A 17,187-nucleotide genomic window follows, 5' to 3' on the forward strand; every position below is an offset into this window, starting at 1 on the left:
TCAATGAAAGTAGCCACGTGGTTTAAAAAAGATTGGAAATATGGCCATATTGAAATGCAACTCGCTCCTGTATTGTAAAGCACAAGGTATGTTGCTGATACCGTGACAAACTACAATAACATGTCATATGGGCATATAGTTATTATACAGTGCCTTTCTAAGAACTCTGCAACAATATATATATCACTCATTTGGAATTCCCTCTATGAACTGTACAAAAATCAAGTTTAAATGGTGCAAAAGAAATTTCTTAAATATCTTGCATACAAAATTACCCTAAATTTCGTTCTTTTAATTAAACTGTGACTAAGTCCTTGGCAGAAAGATGGGTGATCACAGTTCTATTTACCTATAAATTAGTAGCCCCAACTTCTTTTCTTTTGAACTTTTCTGTTCCTAATGCATCTACATGCCCAGAATACTTTTACATTACCTTCTACTCTTTAAGATCAAGAACCCAGTAACGCAGTAACACCAGTGTTAAATTCACTGAAAGTATTTAATAGAGAAATGAGTAGTCTTGCAGGTACATACCCAAAATCTCACTGTGTTTACTTGTTAAGTTTCGAGTTTAGTTCGCTTTAAAAAAAAAAAAAATTATTGATACCATCTACCTCATCTACATACTGTAATCATCTTTGATAACATCACTACCATCAATTTTTAATCAGTTATAATACAGGTTTAAAATTGTTAGTAAGTAGCATGTTAAATTATGTATGAATATTTGTAATATTGTTTTAGATTGTTGATATGCTACTGAAGAAATGTGTACCATATTAGTCAATGTAAGAATTTTTACGGGGATTTTCATAGGAGTTAATATAATTTTCACATCAGGTTTGTACTTGTCTGAAGAACAAATGTTCAAACAGGGAATTAGAGAGCTGGCAATATAAATACCTACTAGTACCAGAATGTTTAACCCAAGTGATAGAACTATCATGGTCATCACTGGAGGTTAAATTAAGCAGCATTAATAATAATAATAATAATAATAATAATAATAATTTTACCTTATTGTTACAGGAGTCATCAATAGCACTGTCGTCACATTGTCAAGGAAACAGGACAAGATTGCTGTGAAAATGCAGAGGGTATTCACGAGTGGCCAAATTCTTCCATTCGTTATCTGGAAAGAAACTTGATAAGAATAACGATCTTTTTCTTTGATCTGCACAGATGGATGAACTAAGTGTACATACCTTATATGCATATACTGCCAAGTAATCAAATATTCCAGTTTCTGCAAAAATGGCAACCAGAATCATCATTGAAAATAGGAGTAGCAGAGTTTCCACATCAATCCAAGATATCATTTCTGCTGTAGTAGGCCTCTAAAAGAACAAGTTAAAATTCATTAGTCTACAAGAATTAAGGTGAAGATTTACTGTAGTGTCATCAGGAAAGCCAAATGGAACAATAGGGACCTTTGTCTGAAACTTTCAATCTCAGTAATGGCCTTTGTCCTGTTGAATTGGAAATGACAAAATGGCAATGGTATATTTAAGAGAGATCATTTAGTCTTAATGAAAACTCCCCATTTAGCAAAGGTTTCCCTTAATAAAGCCAGTCTAAAATAAAACTGCATCATACAAAATTTTGAATAGTGTGAATTTTTAATACAAAAAAGCAGAGTAAAACTCTTAAGCAGGGCGATTTACAACAGTTCAGCAACATTTAAACAAACGTGAAGTTTCTAGCAAATACATAAATATTACAGTTAAACTTATTTCATAGTCATATATTGCATGTAATTATAAAACAAATCCATATACACACACATGATTGTTATAACAATTATGGAAAACCAATAGGCAATTCTCTATTTCAGAAGATAATTAGACAAACATCTCCGAGCCTTTCTTGTTTACCATTTGAAAGACTTGTCATATGGTAGTAGTGCCTGTGGAACAAATTTTTAAGACTGTTACAAAAAATATGATTGACTTGCCTCTTGACTTATGTACATCCTAAGGGGGTAATTAACCCTCAAGCACACGTGCCAGATTTGAGGACATACACTTGCTTGGGGGTACTTTTCACTCCACATATTGTATTGTAAAATATGAACAGTACTGTATTAATTGGATATTTTAAGATAGATTATGTGAGTGACTTTCTGTGACATGAAGGGGCATACTTCCTTTGAAACTCCTCTCCGCTGTATTTACAGTACACGATTTCGTGTTCCATGCAGATAAGTTTGTTACAACTGCAGCATGATAGTGTTTTCCAGTCTTTTTTCCGAGGGCAAACTTCACAGCGACCGGAAGTTCAGTTGTTTCTTGGGGGAAGGTTCAACTTAAATACCACCGATGCGCTTCACCACTGCCTTCAGATCAACAGGTAGGGTCTGTATCGGAGCATGAGATGCTACAGTATGTATCCTTTTGTGAGCTGCACACCTAGTTCTTTGAGAAAATCTTATTTTATTCTCTAGTCCAGTATTGTTTCTGTAAATAGAAGTATTTATGGCTGCAATATTTAGCATTCCAAGAAATACTGTAAGTGGCCAACGTTTACACGTTCTAGATACAGTATACGTTCCACTGAGCTTGTCAACAACATCAATACCACCCTTATTTAAATTGTAACCAGTGATCATGACAGGTTTCTGTTGAACCCCAGTTTCAGGATTGATTTTGTTGTCATAATGCATTGTCGAGGCAACCACAACTACTTTTCTCGGCTTTGGAACATAAGTCATGGACATGTCCTTACAAAATGCAAGGAGGCTTGAATATTTCTCCTTGTGCTTCTTCTGTTAGTTCCTTTGGCAGTTCCCACTTATTGAGGCACATAGTTCCAGTACAAGCGAGATTGTGTTTCTTTGGCTTTAGTGAGAGAAACACTCTTAAACTAGTTGTCTAAAAATATGTTCCGTCCACTGCCATTGATGGGGCAATTAACTGTTTCACTACATCAGCTGCAGAATTTGATACACGATATGGTCCTAGCTGTACGCCAATATACACTTCTATATTACAAGTGTAGAACCACAGAGTCTGCCAGTCCAAAAATCTTTATACCATATCTTGCAGGCTAACTATGTACTGCCAGAATGGAAATTTTCCTCAAAAAGGTTCTAAGTTTTCATCACACGTTACATAATCTGAAGGGGAGAATTCATTCTGAAAATTCTTGATCATTTCAAAAACATCTCTTATGGGAGCTAGTTTATCCACCTTCACTCTTCACGAGCGTTATTGTCAAATTGCAAGCACCTTAGTAGAAAGTGAAATCTATTCCCATAGGTCCACTGCTGTAATTACTTAACAGTTCTTTCGTGTTCAAATGATTTGATCTCACACTGGCAAAATAGAGCAGTCCCAGCAAGGCTTTCAATTCATCTGTGTTAGTGAGATACGCATCTCTAACTCATGCGTACTTTCCGCTGTCAGTTTATGTAGATATTGGTGCATGTAACAATGGTGTCAAGAATATAATAAACCTATCATACACAACCAGGCATCGATGGGTGTTTTTTGCCACCTTATCTGAGGTTTTCACTGTTTGCAGATGTGTGATGACAATATTTATGACCCTCGTTCTAACATTTTGTGGTGAGGGATATTTCTTCCACACAGAACCATTCTTTCCTTTGTAAAAATCCATCCTCTGAAGTAGAGGTAAATCATGTCCCTCGCTTTCACTGGCTAAATATTTGCTTTCACACTCAGTTTCTGTACGATTTTCACTTTCATTTAAGACATCCTCTTCATCACTACTGTCATCTGGAATTAAATCACTATCTATGGAGTCAAATAGATTCCTTCTTTCCTGGCCTTGCACAAAGCTATCCACTCTGTACTGGTTTCTGATCTTAAAACATTCTTCATGCTGAAAATAAATTGAAATTTCTACTCAGAATTTAAATCTACATTTTTACTACACTAACACTACCACACCATACCTAAATGAACTGCAGAAAAGAAAACAATGGTGGATATTTTCTTACCATAACAAAGAACAGCACACAAAGAGAATGCCTGCACTTCACCTTGGAGTTACTGCTACTTTCACGAACACAAACACGCGCGGGGTGGAATTCACTCCAGTCAGTATTTACACATTTCACAAGGAAACAAAATGGCCTGGGGTGGATTCCACCCCATACATGTGTGAGGGTTAACACTTATTTTACTGTACAAAGCCATTCTTCTGGCCAGTCCAGTCTGCTACAGTAAGAGTTGACTGTAAAGCCAGCAACTCTGCACCTAGTTGTATAGATGAGAATTGTGTTTTTCCACCAATCAATACACGATTTATTGTAAATAGATTACACTAGTAAAAAACAAAAAAATTATGGCCATTAAGAGCCGAAACCGGTACTAGTGTAATCTATTTACAATAAATCTTTTATTGATTGGTGGAAAAACACATTTCTCATCTATACATTTAATCTATCAATATGGAAAATGAAATTTACAAATAATAATAATCTGCACCTAGTGTCTGGCGGTGAGAAATAACTACCGCATAACAGGACCAACTGCCTTGGGTTGACGAGTTCTCTTAGGTGGGGTGATGGTCCTCTCAGTGTAGGGAATGACAATGGAACCTATCAAGCAGCGGCTGTCCCCAGGTTAGGGCCGGTCTCATTACTTGCTGGCAGCAGCTCTAAAATGCCTTTGGAAGTGGTGAACCCATCATAATAACAGCCCAAAATTAGTGCAAATATGGTGAGGCCTCTGAAGATGCAAGGACGTCCCCTGCAGGCGATGCATAGTTCTTCAAATATTGAGAGAGCTGTAAGAAGTGGGCGACCAGTATTGCAGTATATCAGAATCGGGACAGCCAACATCCTAACCCTGACAGACAAGACTTAAAAGCTGATAGAGTTCATGAAAGAAAAGGACATTGCCATCGTTTGTTTTTGTGAATCAAAATGAGGAAGAGGGGAAAGAAAACTGAAGGAAGTGTCAGGCTGTCTTACAGTGGAGGGAAGGAAGCAGTAAATGGTGCATGAATGATCATTAGGAAGCACGTCCTGGAATATGTGGAGGAGATGAAGACCAATGACTGTATAATCATAGCAAGGATACAGTTTGAGACCAGAACAAGATATCTGAAGTATATGCTTCACCAACTGGAAATAATTTAGAGGATGCAGAACAGTTCCTTGAAGAAGTGGAGAAATACTCAGAATACAAGGTAATTATAGTGGGAGATCTGAATGATTCACAAGTTGGAAGAGAGGCAGGGAAGGGAAGAGATTCTGGGGCCATACGGATATAGCAACAAGAATCAAGAAGAGGATATGTAATGGACTTGCCAGAGGAACCAACCAACTATAGTGTACCAGTTTATATTTGGGTTGTGTATGAAAAAGGGAGGAGGATCATCATTCTTGCATAATATTATTATTATTATTATTTTTTTTTTTTTGCTAGTTGTTTTACGTCGCACCGACACAGATAGGTCTTACGGCGACGATGGGACAGGAAAGGGCTAGGAGTGGGAAGGAAGCGGCCGTGGCCTTAATTAAGGTACAGCCCCAGCATTTACCTGGTGTGAAAATGGGAAACCACGGAAAACCATTTTCAGGGCTGCCGACAGTGGGGTTCGAACCTACTATCTCCCGAATACTGGATACTGGCCGCACTTAAGCGACTGCAGCTATCGAGCTCGGTAATATTATTATTATTATTATTATTATTATTATTATTATTATTATTATTATTATTATAAAACAGTGTTTGTACTCCTCAGTAAAAGAGAGGTGACAACTGAACACCTACAGCAGGCCTGGCCAAGTCATTCTCAAGTCTCACTGGCACCAGAAAGAACTCTTACTGTATTTTGGTTTGTGTCAGTGTGGGAATGATACCAGAATGAATTCTGGGGTTTGGCAAGTTTCAGTTTTCTGGCAATTGTCAAAGTGTATTCCCACCCTCATGTAAAAAGATGTGAAGGCTGCTCATTAAAATTCTGCATATGACTGGTCGATTGGTTCCTGAGTTTTGGAAGGGTGCCGCATGCAAACTAGAGGGTTGACTTCATATTCTAAGACACTAGATTTGTGTCTTGATTCTTATCTTTATTCTCAGAGTGGACGTGATTCGTCCAAGCTGGATCTCCGAGAATTTTCAGGCTGATTGGAATAAGGTTAATTTTATTTTGTTATGTCTTAAATTAATTCTTCTCTCTTGCAGAAGTTGTCACCGGCAGCCTCACATCTTCAATGATGTAATATAACTGAGAAAGTGCTGTTCAGTGCTGCAGCACATTTCTATTTGGGAGCAGGAAAGTTTACCATGTAAATCGTACTATAAATGTAATGTTATTGCATTTTTATTTGTTGCCTGTCTCTGTAGAATGGGGCTAGCCCACTGAACTACTGGAATCTTCAATTCTGGTGTAGGCTTTTAGTTTCTGGGTCATTTCCTTAGAATCCCCTTGATGTTTGTTCACTTGTATTTTCAAAATTACTACTGTTTAACTTTAGTTCTAAAATGGTTAATTCCTTTTTATCACCTTTAAAACTGTGAGTTTATTTTGGTGTACAGAACATCACCTGGGTTCTGAAGTCAGGGTTATCAACCTTTCAGTGCCTGCAAGCACATGTCATTTTGGTCACCTTCAGATGTTTCTCAATGTAGCATCTTTATGCAACATTAATTGTTTAATAGCTCTAGACCAAAAGGGTCACTTTTGTGAAGAAAGCAATATTAGGATAAAAAATAAATTACATATTCACCATTTTTAGAGTGTCGACCAACAGTGTAAATGTCTTAATAGATTAAGCTGTGAGTTTTCTAAAATTATTTTGAAGGTTAGGATGTTGCCTAAATGGACATAAAGGAACCTGATAATCTTTGAGAATTCAATCACTACACATTTACAATCCCAGCAGGGTTGCCCTGTTGTCCATCTATTCATTTCAATATTGAAAAAACTGCACCGTACCTGGTCTCGAGCCCAGTTGAGAAAGGAGGGGGTAAATTACTGGTTATTGAGTCTGAAGACACTGATGTCCAGTGGGGTATTCTGGTAAGTACTGATAAATGCTCTAATCAGTAGGCACTTACGCAGCCAGCAAATCCTAGCCCTTTGAGGGGAGGGTTGAAGGATAGTAACTGGCACCTGAAAAAGAGGCTACTTTGGCTGTCGTATGGCAACACCTACAGAAGAGTCCCTGGTCCTCCAGGTTTGGGGTTATGTGCAGGGCTAACCACCCTGCCATGTAAAAAAAACCTATTCTAAGACAAGAGTATAGAAATAGCCAAACAGATTATCAGATGACAAGTGCAGAAGAGGAGAACTAGATGTAATTTTTTGCAACTTGAACATGCTTATCCTGATTAGGGAAGGAGCATTTGGGAACTTTGAGGTTGTGAAGAATTACAAGGTGTCAATTGCTGCATTGTAAGAAACATGTGAAAGGCATATATATTACAGACTTATTAGAGATTGCACCATCTTCTACAGTGGGGATGACAAAGAATTGGAAGGAAACAGGATTCATGGCAAGTAACAACATGCAGTCCTGGGATTTAAACCACTGAATGGGAGGCTGTGATCCCTGTGCCCAGATTTATTCTTGTTGAACATCTGTATTCTGTGCTCTTACATGAAAAGAGCAGTATGACAAGATAAAGACTCTTTCTACATGACTTGTTTAAAGGTGTCTAATTTCTAGGTCATCAGGCTGACTCATTCTACAATCTCAACATGAAAGTGGTGCTGGTCCACAACATGACAGATTGATCTCTGGGCTATGAACGTGAAGGTTGGAAGAGAGGAAGCATTCAGACCCGTGATTGGATTTGTAGCACCCACACCAAAAATAAAGTAAAAACTGCTGCAGACTAGTAGATTTTACAAACGAGCATGAGCTGGTAAGCATTACGTACTTCCCAAAGAGAAATTTTCACAAAGTTATGTGGAATTCCCCTGGTGGAATGACTGAGAAAGTGATCATGCCCTTATTGTCAGAAGGCATGGCCCATATTGTGGGTGTCAAGACTAGGAGCAGAACTGATACTCAGACCGCTACCTTTTGGTAATGAAGTACAGACAGAGGATCTCCAAAGTTAGAAAAGTACAGACACTGAACAAGTATGAAGAAGTGGAGACACTAGAACAATTAACGACAGGCTTTGAGGGCATGAGTAAGAGCTACAAGGAGCTACAGTGAAACACCAGTGGGCAGTGTTGCAAGACATACTGAAGAGCTCAGATGAAGGAACACTTGGCTTAAAAAAAAAAAAAGAAAATAACAGTAGTACAATGATTGTCACGTCATCATTAGGCACAAAAAAGCTAGAGAACGGACATTACAGCAAAGAGCAACAAGAGCACCAAGAACTTCCAACAAGCCAGACCAGAGGCAAAGAAGGTGCTGAGAAGTAAGAAGAGAGTGCAAGAAAGAGAAGTTAGAGATTAAAGAAATTCCAAACAGGAAGAAGGCAAAGGCAATGTTGCAGGGAATGAGGGAAGTAATTTCAACCAAGAACATGCTGCAATGATAAAGCTGGCTATATGATAAAAGAACGGCATAATGGGGAGATGGGCAGAGTAGTTTTAAGACTTGTCTGAATCCAGCAGAGGAAATAATCCCAGAGGATCAGGACCAGGTGAGAAATTGTCAGATAAATGCCATTGGCGAAGAAGAGATTCTGCCTGAAATGACAGTTTATGAGTAGAACCGTATGCCAGGCAAGGATGGCATCCCGGCCAAGCTTTAAGTACTGTGGTCAGCAGTATTATTACACCCTCATTTGATCAGTATTGAAAAACTGAAGGTATGCCAGAAGATTGGAAAAAAGTGATCATTTGCCCCATCTACAGAAAGAATGACAAGATAGTCTGCAGTAATTAGTGAAATTTCTCTCCTGAACATTGTGTTAAAGATTTTTTGAAAGGTGCTAGCAAGGAGGCTTGAGACATGGGAAGGAACTGGGTGAATATCAGTATGGATTTTGGCACAATAGTTTAACTGTAGATCATATCTGTTATTGAGACTAATTCTAGAGGAAAGTTAGGAATATAACAGCATATTGTCATCGGCTGTAACTCGATCCGAGTATATATAACTTCTTCCTGCATACATTGACCAGTTCAACTCAGTTGATGGATGCATTTATGATGACTAAACAGACCAATCCTGGCATAAAACGTATGCCCACACAAATCACACTGAATGGAGGGAGGAGGGCGGGGTTGTAATTGGAGTTTCCTTGCTTGTAGCTTGGCCTCTGTCTGCAGCACACTCTTTCAAACAAGTTGACAGCGGTGGATTAGTGTTCCACCACAGTGAGCGGTCCACAGCACATTCTTCCCATGTCTGTATATCTGTACCAGTTGTCTTCATGATGTGTTTCAGCTGGTCCTTAAAATGCGTAAGAGGAGCTCCATGAGGTCTACTGTGGGAGCAAAGTTCACCATAAAGAATTTGAAGGGGAAGCCTGGCATCACCCATGCGTTGAACATTGCCTAACCATCTCTGTTGATGAGCGACAATTGTTGCCTCGATGCTATTTAGCTGCGCTTTGTCGAGAACTGCGGTGTTGGTCACATAGTCCTCCCACTTAATATTCAAGATGAATCTTTCTGTTGGTGGAAGCGCTGAAGTTTTTTGATATCACGGCGATGGTGTGTACAAGTTTCACAGCCATACAGCAGCGTGGAAATGACAACAGCTTTGTACACCATGAGTTTGGTATGCAGTTTTAGGTAGTTATTCATGAAGACCCTGTGCATGAACTGTCCGAATGCTGCAAGAGCAGCCCTAATTCTTTTATCAACGTCTTGTTCACAGGTACATCGTTTAGACGAGATGCTTCGAAGATATGAAAAGTGATCAACCTGTTCTAGTGTTGTGTCTAAGATAGAAATACTGAACTCAGGAAGTGTTAATCCTAGGGCAGGTTGTGCAAGTACCTTCATTTTTTTGCATTAATGGCAAGACCAAAGCGATCACATGCAGTTTTAAAGCAGTTGACTGACTGTTGTAGTTCTGCAGGTGTTGGAGCAAGAGATGGGGTGTCATTGGCATACTGCAGTTCTGCCACCCGGGTAACCAGAGTACGTCTTTGTGAGCGAAGTCTTGTCAGATTGAAAAGGCCTCCATCAAAACAAAATTTTATCTCCATGCCTAAGTTGTTTGTAGATGATTCATGCAGCATGGCAGCCATGCACAGTGCAAAGAGTGTAGGGGCAAGCGCACAGCCTTGTTTAAATCCATGAGTGATTGGGAATGAATCTGATACCGAGTTACCAAGAAGGACCTGTCCAGACATGCCATCATTAAGAGCTTGAACCAATTCCACATAACATTCAGGACATCCAAAATGTCAATACTTTCCACATAGCAGATCTTGGTACTGAATCGAAGGCTTTTTTCAGATCATAGAAAACTAAATACAGAGGCTGTTGCTGTTCTCTGCATTTTTCCTGGAGTTGTCTAGCACAGAAGATCATATCTGTTGTGCCTCTGGAGGTTCAGAAACCACATTGAGACTCAGGAAATATCTTCAAGCCAGTTGAATAGAATTCTTGAGAGAATTTTACCTGCAATTGACAAAATCGATATACCACGGTTGTTCCCACATACACTACGTTCGCCTTTCTTCAAGATAGTGATGATAGTATTCTTCAAGTCGTCAGATACTTGAAGTTTCCCAAATCAAGGAGTGTGAAAAGTCTAGTCTTCAAGGTATACCTCCATTTTGTATCAGTTCCAGAGGGATGTTATCAGGACCAGAAGCCTTTCTTGGTTTTAGTTGATTGAGTGCTTTGGTGAAGTGTAGAGAAATGTTCCTTCCAGCACTGTAAAATTTCTCCATTATCAGTTGAAATGATGAAGTTCAATGAAGCAGTCTTCAATGACCCCAATGAAGATCGAATTGAACCATATATCTCTTATGCCAGCATAGAGTTTTGCAGGTCACAGGCATCAGATAGTCTTTGCAGTTATTCAGCTTTTTGTTGCCACCAGTTATTCTTAATTTCCCTAATTTGTGCTGACATTTTCCTTTAAGTTCCAAGAAATGAGATTTCTTCACATTGGCAAGACGGATCTTGAAGACAGGATAGGTGGGCTTCCCGTTTGGCATTGATCAGACATTTAATTTCATTATTTTCATCAAACCAGTCCTGTCTTTTCCTCACAAAACAAATTGTTTCCTCAGCTGACTCAGTGATGACCTTCTGAAGCATGGACCATTCCTGATTTGCACTATCACTGCTGACTGGATGACTAGCCAGCTTGTTTGAGATTGCATTTCTGTAATCTGTAGCAATGGATTCAATTTGAAGTTTAGAAGTATCAAATTTCTTTCTGGGCAGATTGTTTGCAACAGATTGAGATTCTCAACCAGCCAAAAAAAAAAAAAAAAAAAAAAAAAGGAGCTTATGATCTGTCCAGCAGTCATCTATGTTTCTTGCGGTCCTTGTACCAAGGACATCTTTTTTATCACATTGCCTGGCGATGATATAATCAAGGATGTGCCAGTGCTTTGAGCAAGTGGTCTTGTAGCGATTAAGCAGGCAGAACTGAGTATTAGTAATGTAGAGTTCATGTTCAGCACATACACCAAGGAGCAGTAGACCATTGACATTACAGTTGCCAAGTTTTCAACTAGCAATAATCGCACCTTGGATAAACCTCATTGGTTACGATACTGCCACTGCGCAAAGCTACAGTTGCCAAGTCCATGTTTTCCCATCACACTGCCCCATAATTTGTGACCTTTACCAACTCTCATTGAAATCGCCAAATGGTAAGAGTGTCTCTTGGTGGTACTTTGGTAACTGTAGTGCTCAGCAGGTTGTAGAATTGGTCTATAGCTTCTACATCAGCATGCAAGGTGGGAGCATTTGCAGAGCGAGTGTCAGATTTGGCTCCAGAGTGGGATTCGGCGAGTCAGAATTCTTTCACTGACTGCGGTTGGAGTTAGCTGATAATCATTCACCAATGTGGTCTTCACAGTGAATCCCACACCATGAATGCAGTGTTCTCCATCTTTCCCTTTCCAGATGACTGTAGCCTGAGCTGAATTCAAAGTTTACTTTCACTGGACAGTCTAGTTTCACTTAAGGCAGCAATATCAATGTTCATTCATCAAAGCTCATGGGTGACAAATGCTGTTCTCTCAGATCTTATTGTCTCAAATCAAGTAGGGTTCAAACATTCCAGGTTCCTATAATCAAAGTTTAGGTAATCTTCGTTTTTCGACCACATAAGGTGTGACCCGTTGAGTGTGGACTCCCAGCCGGCTGAGTGTGTGACTACCGATATTTAGCCCACATTTTCTAGGGCCTTACCCTTTCAGGGCAAGTAGCGGTGATCCTAAATGGCCTGCCCAAACACAGATGCAGGACCGAATTCCTGAGTTGTCATGGGGTCTCAGAAAGACTACCATCACACATCTGCTGCCAATGTGCAAGTCTGAACTAGAGGCTTCTAGTTTCACCCAAAAACCTGCCTCCACCATCCTTATCCCATCGCCGTTGGACTTGAGTTGAAGGGAGTGACAGCAGGAAAAAGTGCCAAAAGCGGGATTTTGTTTTAAACTGGATCGCAGCTTGCAAGGAAGTGACCCACACACTATGATCTCGGAACTATACCCTGCGGCACAAATGAAATGTGACTTGCAGGTTCCAATACCATGACTGCAATGGACTGCCACAGACTCCAAATACCATTGAGTTGCGCCTTGACAGCCAGTCCATCTGGCATGACATCCGCCTCCACGACCAATGAGAACCACAAAGAGGATCCATCCGTTTTGCTGTTGGGCCAAAGAGACAAATGATGGGTTCCCGTGTCATTTCCTACACTGAGGGGACCATCACCCCACGCAAAGGGGCTCATCTGCCCGAAGCCGTTGGCCCCTATGGGGGAGCAGAGTTATGTACCGCCACTCGACACTCTGCGTCAGCTGGTTGCCAAGCCAGCTAACCCTCCTCCTCTCCCATTCAGGACTGGGGACCGGACAATGGTGGAGTTAGGCCCTCTACACACGGAGCTACTCATTAGAAACGTGTGGTTTGTAACCGGGGTCACAAACTGGTTAGTAACTGAACAGTGACTCGGCTCCCACACACGAAGCTACTGTACAGCGACGGATTCTTCCTCATTAGCCATTTGTAAAGTTTGGTGCGGACTCGGTAGATTGCTTCTTAACTTTGCTAGAATGTCAACCACTGACTCAAGTGATGAAGACATGATTGTGTTTCATTATTTCAGGAGAAAAAATAGAAGAAGGTAATGGGTCCACTCATATCTTGAAAAGAACATCCACTGCAGATTATTCATAGCAGTAAAGGTGTTCAAACAAACGGATGTTAAATTTATTGTTTTTTATCGTATGACCAAACAGTTATATGGACTTGGCGCAGCTTATGTTTTTATTTTTTATTTTTTGCTATGTGCTTTCCGTAGCACCGACACAGATAGGTCTTATGGCGACGCTGTAGGGAAGGCCTAGGAGTGCGAAGGAAGCGGCCGTGGCCTTAATGAAGGTACAGCCCGAGCATTTGCCTGGTGTGAAAATGGTAAACCACGGAAAACCATCTTCAGGACTGCCGACAGTGGGATTCGAACCCACTATCTCCTGGATGCAAGCTCACAGCTGCGTGACTAACCGCACGGCCAACTTGCCCGGTGGTGCAGCTTATTGCACCTGCCATTCGACAGCGAAATACAAATATTAGGGAATGTGTGAGTGCTGAGGAAAGTGTGCTAATAAGTCTCAGGTAAGAAAAGTGAACTTAATTTTTACAAAAAAAAAATAAAAAATAAAAATTAAAAGCTTAGAAAATAATTCCATGCTTTCTCCGTAATGTCCTTTCTTGCACAATCCTTCAGCATACAATTGTACAGTACGGGGTGTTTTTCAATTTTTCCCTCTAACTTTATGTTGAAAACTTGTTCACTCGCCATCGTAAAAAGTCACTTGATCACTGGGAACTGAGAAACTAAACTCTCTGGTGACTGGCTCCGCAAGTCACCTGGAACCGATTACAAACTAGTTACTAACAGATTACTAACTGGTAGCGCCATGTGTGGCTTTCCATTGAAATACACAGGAAGTGACAGTCAAGTAATCGGCTGGAAACTTCAGTTACCAATCAATTACTAATGAGTAGCTCCATGTGCAGATGGCTTTAACATCAACATATACCAAAGCACATACTAAAAAGAGGGATGACAGTGTCAGTAGATCCAAGGTGAAAGTGGTTTTTATAGAAATTAGTGTGCTAAGGAACAACACCTTTAGTCTAGTTTGCATGACATTGCACAGCACCAGGGCCTGAGTGGAGATCCAGGGACAGTGACCAGGGAATCAGAGGTGCGATCTGGACTGAAGCAAGGAGATGCCAGATCAGTAACCCTCTAACCTATGCTTGGATCAAGTTATTCATATAATACAACTAAACCCAAGAGGGACTATCTACTCCAGACCCCTGCAGTACCTATTCTTTGCAGACAACATCCTTCTCAGAAACTCTGGAGCACTGACTTGAGGTACTGGGACACATAACTAAAGGCTCGGCAGATTTGGTCTGAATCAACGTGGCAAAGAAAGTACATTGTTGGTACGAGGGAGAAAGGTAGGTTACAAAGACTGAGAAACGTGGAATGGGAAGAAAATTATGAGAGAGAGAGAGAGAGAGAATGTAAGTGTATGTACACTGGTGACCAAGAATAACTAGGTTACTGCCAAGATTAAAGCACACACAACTGCAGTAAAATACATTTTTCAGCACTTTCTACAGGCTCCTATAGTCTTCCAGGAGATTCACGTTCAGTGCATACTGTGTTATAATTCATCCAGTGGTATTTTATGGGTGTGAAACTTGGATGCTCACTGAATGTGATAATAGACTGTGTGGGAGAGAAAGGTGCTGCAAAAGATTGAAGTGGTGTGTAAAGATAAGAGTTTAACACCTGAAATAATCTGAAAGTATATCGGCTCTATAATGAAACTAATCTGGTTGCTGAGGCAATGAAGAGACTATTACATTATTTGGGACAAATCAGGAGAATCTAAGAGGGGAGAGTACCCAAGAAGACAATCAACACCCCAAAAGGTAGGAGGAAGCCAGGCTGTCCTGGGAAGAGGTAGCTGGATGATAGAAGATGTGGAGGCACTGGGGATCTGGAGTCTGAGGGGATGTACTGCAGGCAAGAAAGGATTGGAGCCAGTTTTGGGAGAGGCCAGGGTTCCACGTGTACTGTAGCAGCGAGAGAGTGCGATATACCATGCGATAGCCTGGATTATAGAAATATCACTGTGGTTAATCATCTGTGATATAGTTGCAAACCATCCTCTTGAAAGAGCATACCTTCCTTTATACCTAGCACAAAAAATCTCAACATTGGCCTCATGGGCCCCATAATTGGCTTATACAAGCAAGTAAACTACTTTATATAATCTGAAATCTTGGCTGAAAACCACAATACTGCAATTTTCAATCCAAACCATGGTAAAGTTGTTTTAAAAGTCTTACATTAATTGAGACAATCACAATCAGCATGGAAAGGAATAATTAGTAATGATCCTGTTGAATGGTCATGCTTTCAATGGAAGGCAGTTTGAGATTTTCTTTTATAAGAGTGAGTAAACTTTTAGAATATAAAATTTTCTTTATTGTTTATAACTAATCCACTGAATACTGTAAATTCTTCCAGTGTTCAGCTAATATTTCCATGAGTTACAACTCTCTGAAAGATGTGTGTAGTTTCAAGCAGTTTATCAAGGGAGCTTCCCTTACAGTCTGTTGGTAGAGTCAGGTTTTCTCACCACTGTTGCAATGTTCATTAATGCTAATCTGTTATTTACTCTTCTATTACTAATATTTTTGCAGCAACTGCTCCTGTTGCTGTTAAGCAGGCTTAATAGTCTCATGTTCATGACAAAAAAAAAAAAAAGAATACCTATGAAACTGGTTAGAAATTAATGAATCTGCAAGCTGTGGGTAGTACATTACCTCATTCATAGCTGCAAGGATTGCTATTGAGATTGTAGATGCCACCACAGCTGCTAGAGTTCGATGTATGACCTGAAATAGAAAAATTAAGCAAACTAATGGAAATCACCACCTCAAATAATTCATTGTGCAAGACATATGCAATTCATTTTTTACAACCATGTAAGACTAATCAAAATGCTCAGTGTGAATAACTGAAACTCTGGAGTAAATAAGGAAAGTTTAATAGAAAATATTTGTTACTAGCCCAAGTCAAGGCATGGAAGTGGAGGCCACGCCCACACAAGCTAGAGAGGCATCCATGGTTCCTCCACATGGATGATACGGTGGTTCAGGTGAAGTGGGGCTGGTGACTGAGGTGAAGGCTCACTGCAGGGTACTGGAACCAACACATCACTTTGCTCTACATAGCCTGGATGAGCTGCAGGTTGGGAAAGGAGTGATCCCAACGTACAGGGAAAGTCATGGCTGTGAACTCAGTCATGGCAATGCCAAGTGGAGACCATGTGAGTAGGCCTACTGAAGGGGAAACAAACCTGGGTAGGTTCGGGCCAAGGCCGGACTGCTGGATATAAGACTGAGGGGCGTGGTCTCTGCTACGGAGAGCCTGAGTTGTGGGAGGACGTCTGGCTGTATGCCTCACCAGATATTGAGAACGACGCTTAGGACCCTAGAAGGGGCAAAAACCCTACAATTGAAAATGGATGCTTATAAAGAACCAATTTCAAAAACTTCGACATCAAGGGAAGCCATGGAAACTCCAGTAGAGCAGATCCGGGAGCAAGCCCAAGATGGAAAAATGGGGACAATTTGTAATTGGACAGGCTGTTGCCAACTCAAAACAAGAAATTGTAACAGAAGCTCGAGTAGAGCAGACTACGACCACAAGCAAACCAGGAAGTTCGTAGAGACAGAACTGAAGATTTCTGCATCGAAAATCAACAGATTTCATGTCGACAGACCACGTCACAACAGTGCATATTACAAGGAAAGGAAGAGAGTAAGGAAGCCAAAATAGTGGCTGGAACTTAGATGGAGAAGCAGGCAAGGAACAGGGATCGGCAACAGGCCGATAGCGCAAATGAAACCGCTGTCTGACAGATGTCTTTCAGGCTTCTTCAAGTCTCCAAGGCTGGAAGGTGGAGCAATGGTACTGATCTCTGCAAATCCAGAAACTAAAAGCTGGCTGTAACAGACAGTGGCCAATTGCAACCCTTGGAAAGGGGAGAATTTGGAGGTGGC

The 17,187-nt window shown here is 40.5% G+C and overlaps 1 protein-coding gene and 1 pseudogene across 1 annotated transcript in view; both read right to left on the minus strand.

The window, feature by feature from the left end:
• hoe1 (hoepel1) overlaps positions 1-17,187 on the minus strand; it is a 230,577-nt gene that overhangs the window by 72,382 nt on the left and 141,008 nt on the right. The window contains exons 10-12 of the mRNA XM_067142918.2: positions 15,946-16,017; positions 1,206-1,337; positions 1,017-1,132 (exon numbers count right to left, since the gene is read on the minus strand). Of these exons, the coding sequence (XP_066999019.2) occupies positions 1,017-1,132; positions 1,206-1,337; positions 15,946-16,017 (320 nt within the window). The remainder of the gene's footprint in view (positions 1-1,016; positions 1,133-1,205; positions 1,338-15,945; positions 16,018-17,187) is intronic.
• LOC136859283 (U4 spliceosomal RNA) lies at positions 11,573-11,648 on the minus strand (annotated as a pseudogene).

The sequence above is a fragment of the Anabrus simplex genome, chromosome 1 (genome assembly GCF_040414725.1).
Source record: "Anabrus simplex isolate iqAnaSimp1 chromosome 1, ASM4041472v1, whole genome shotgun sequence".
Classification (NCBI taxonomy): Eukaryota; Metazoa; Arthropoda; class Insecta; order Orthoptera; family Tettigoniidae; genus Anabrus; species Anabrus simplex.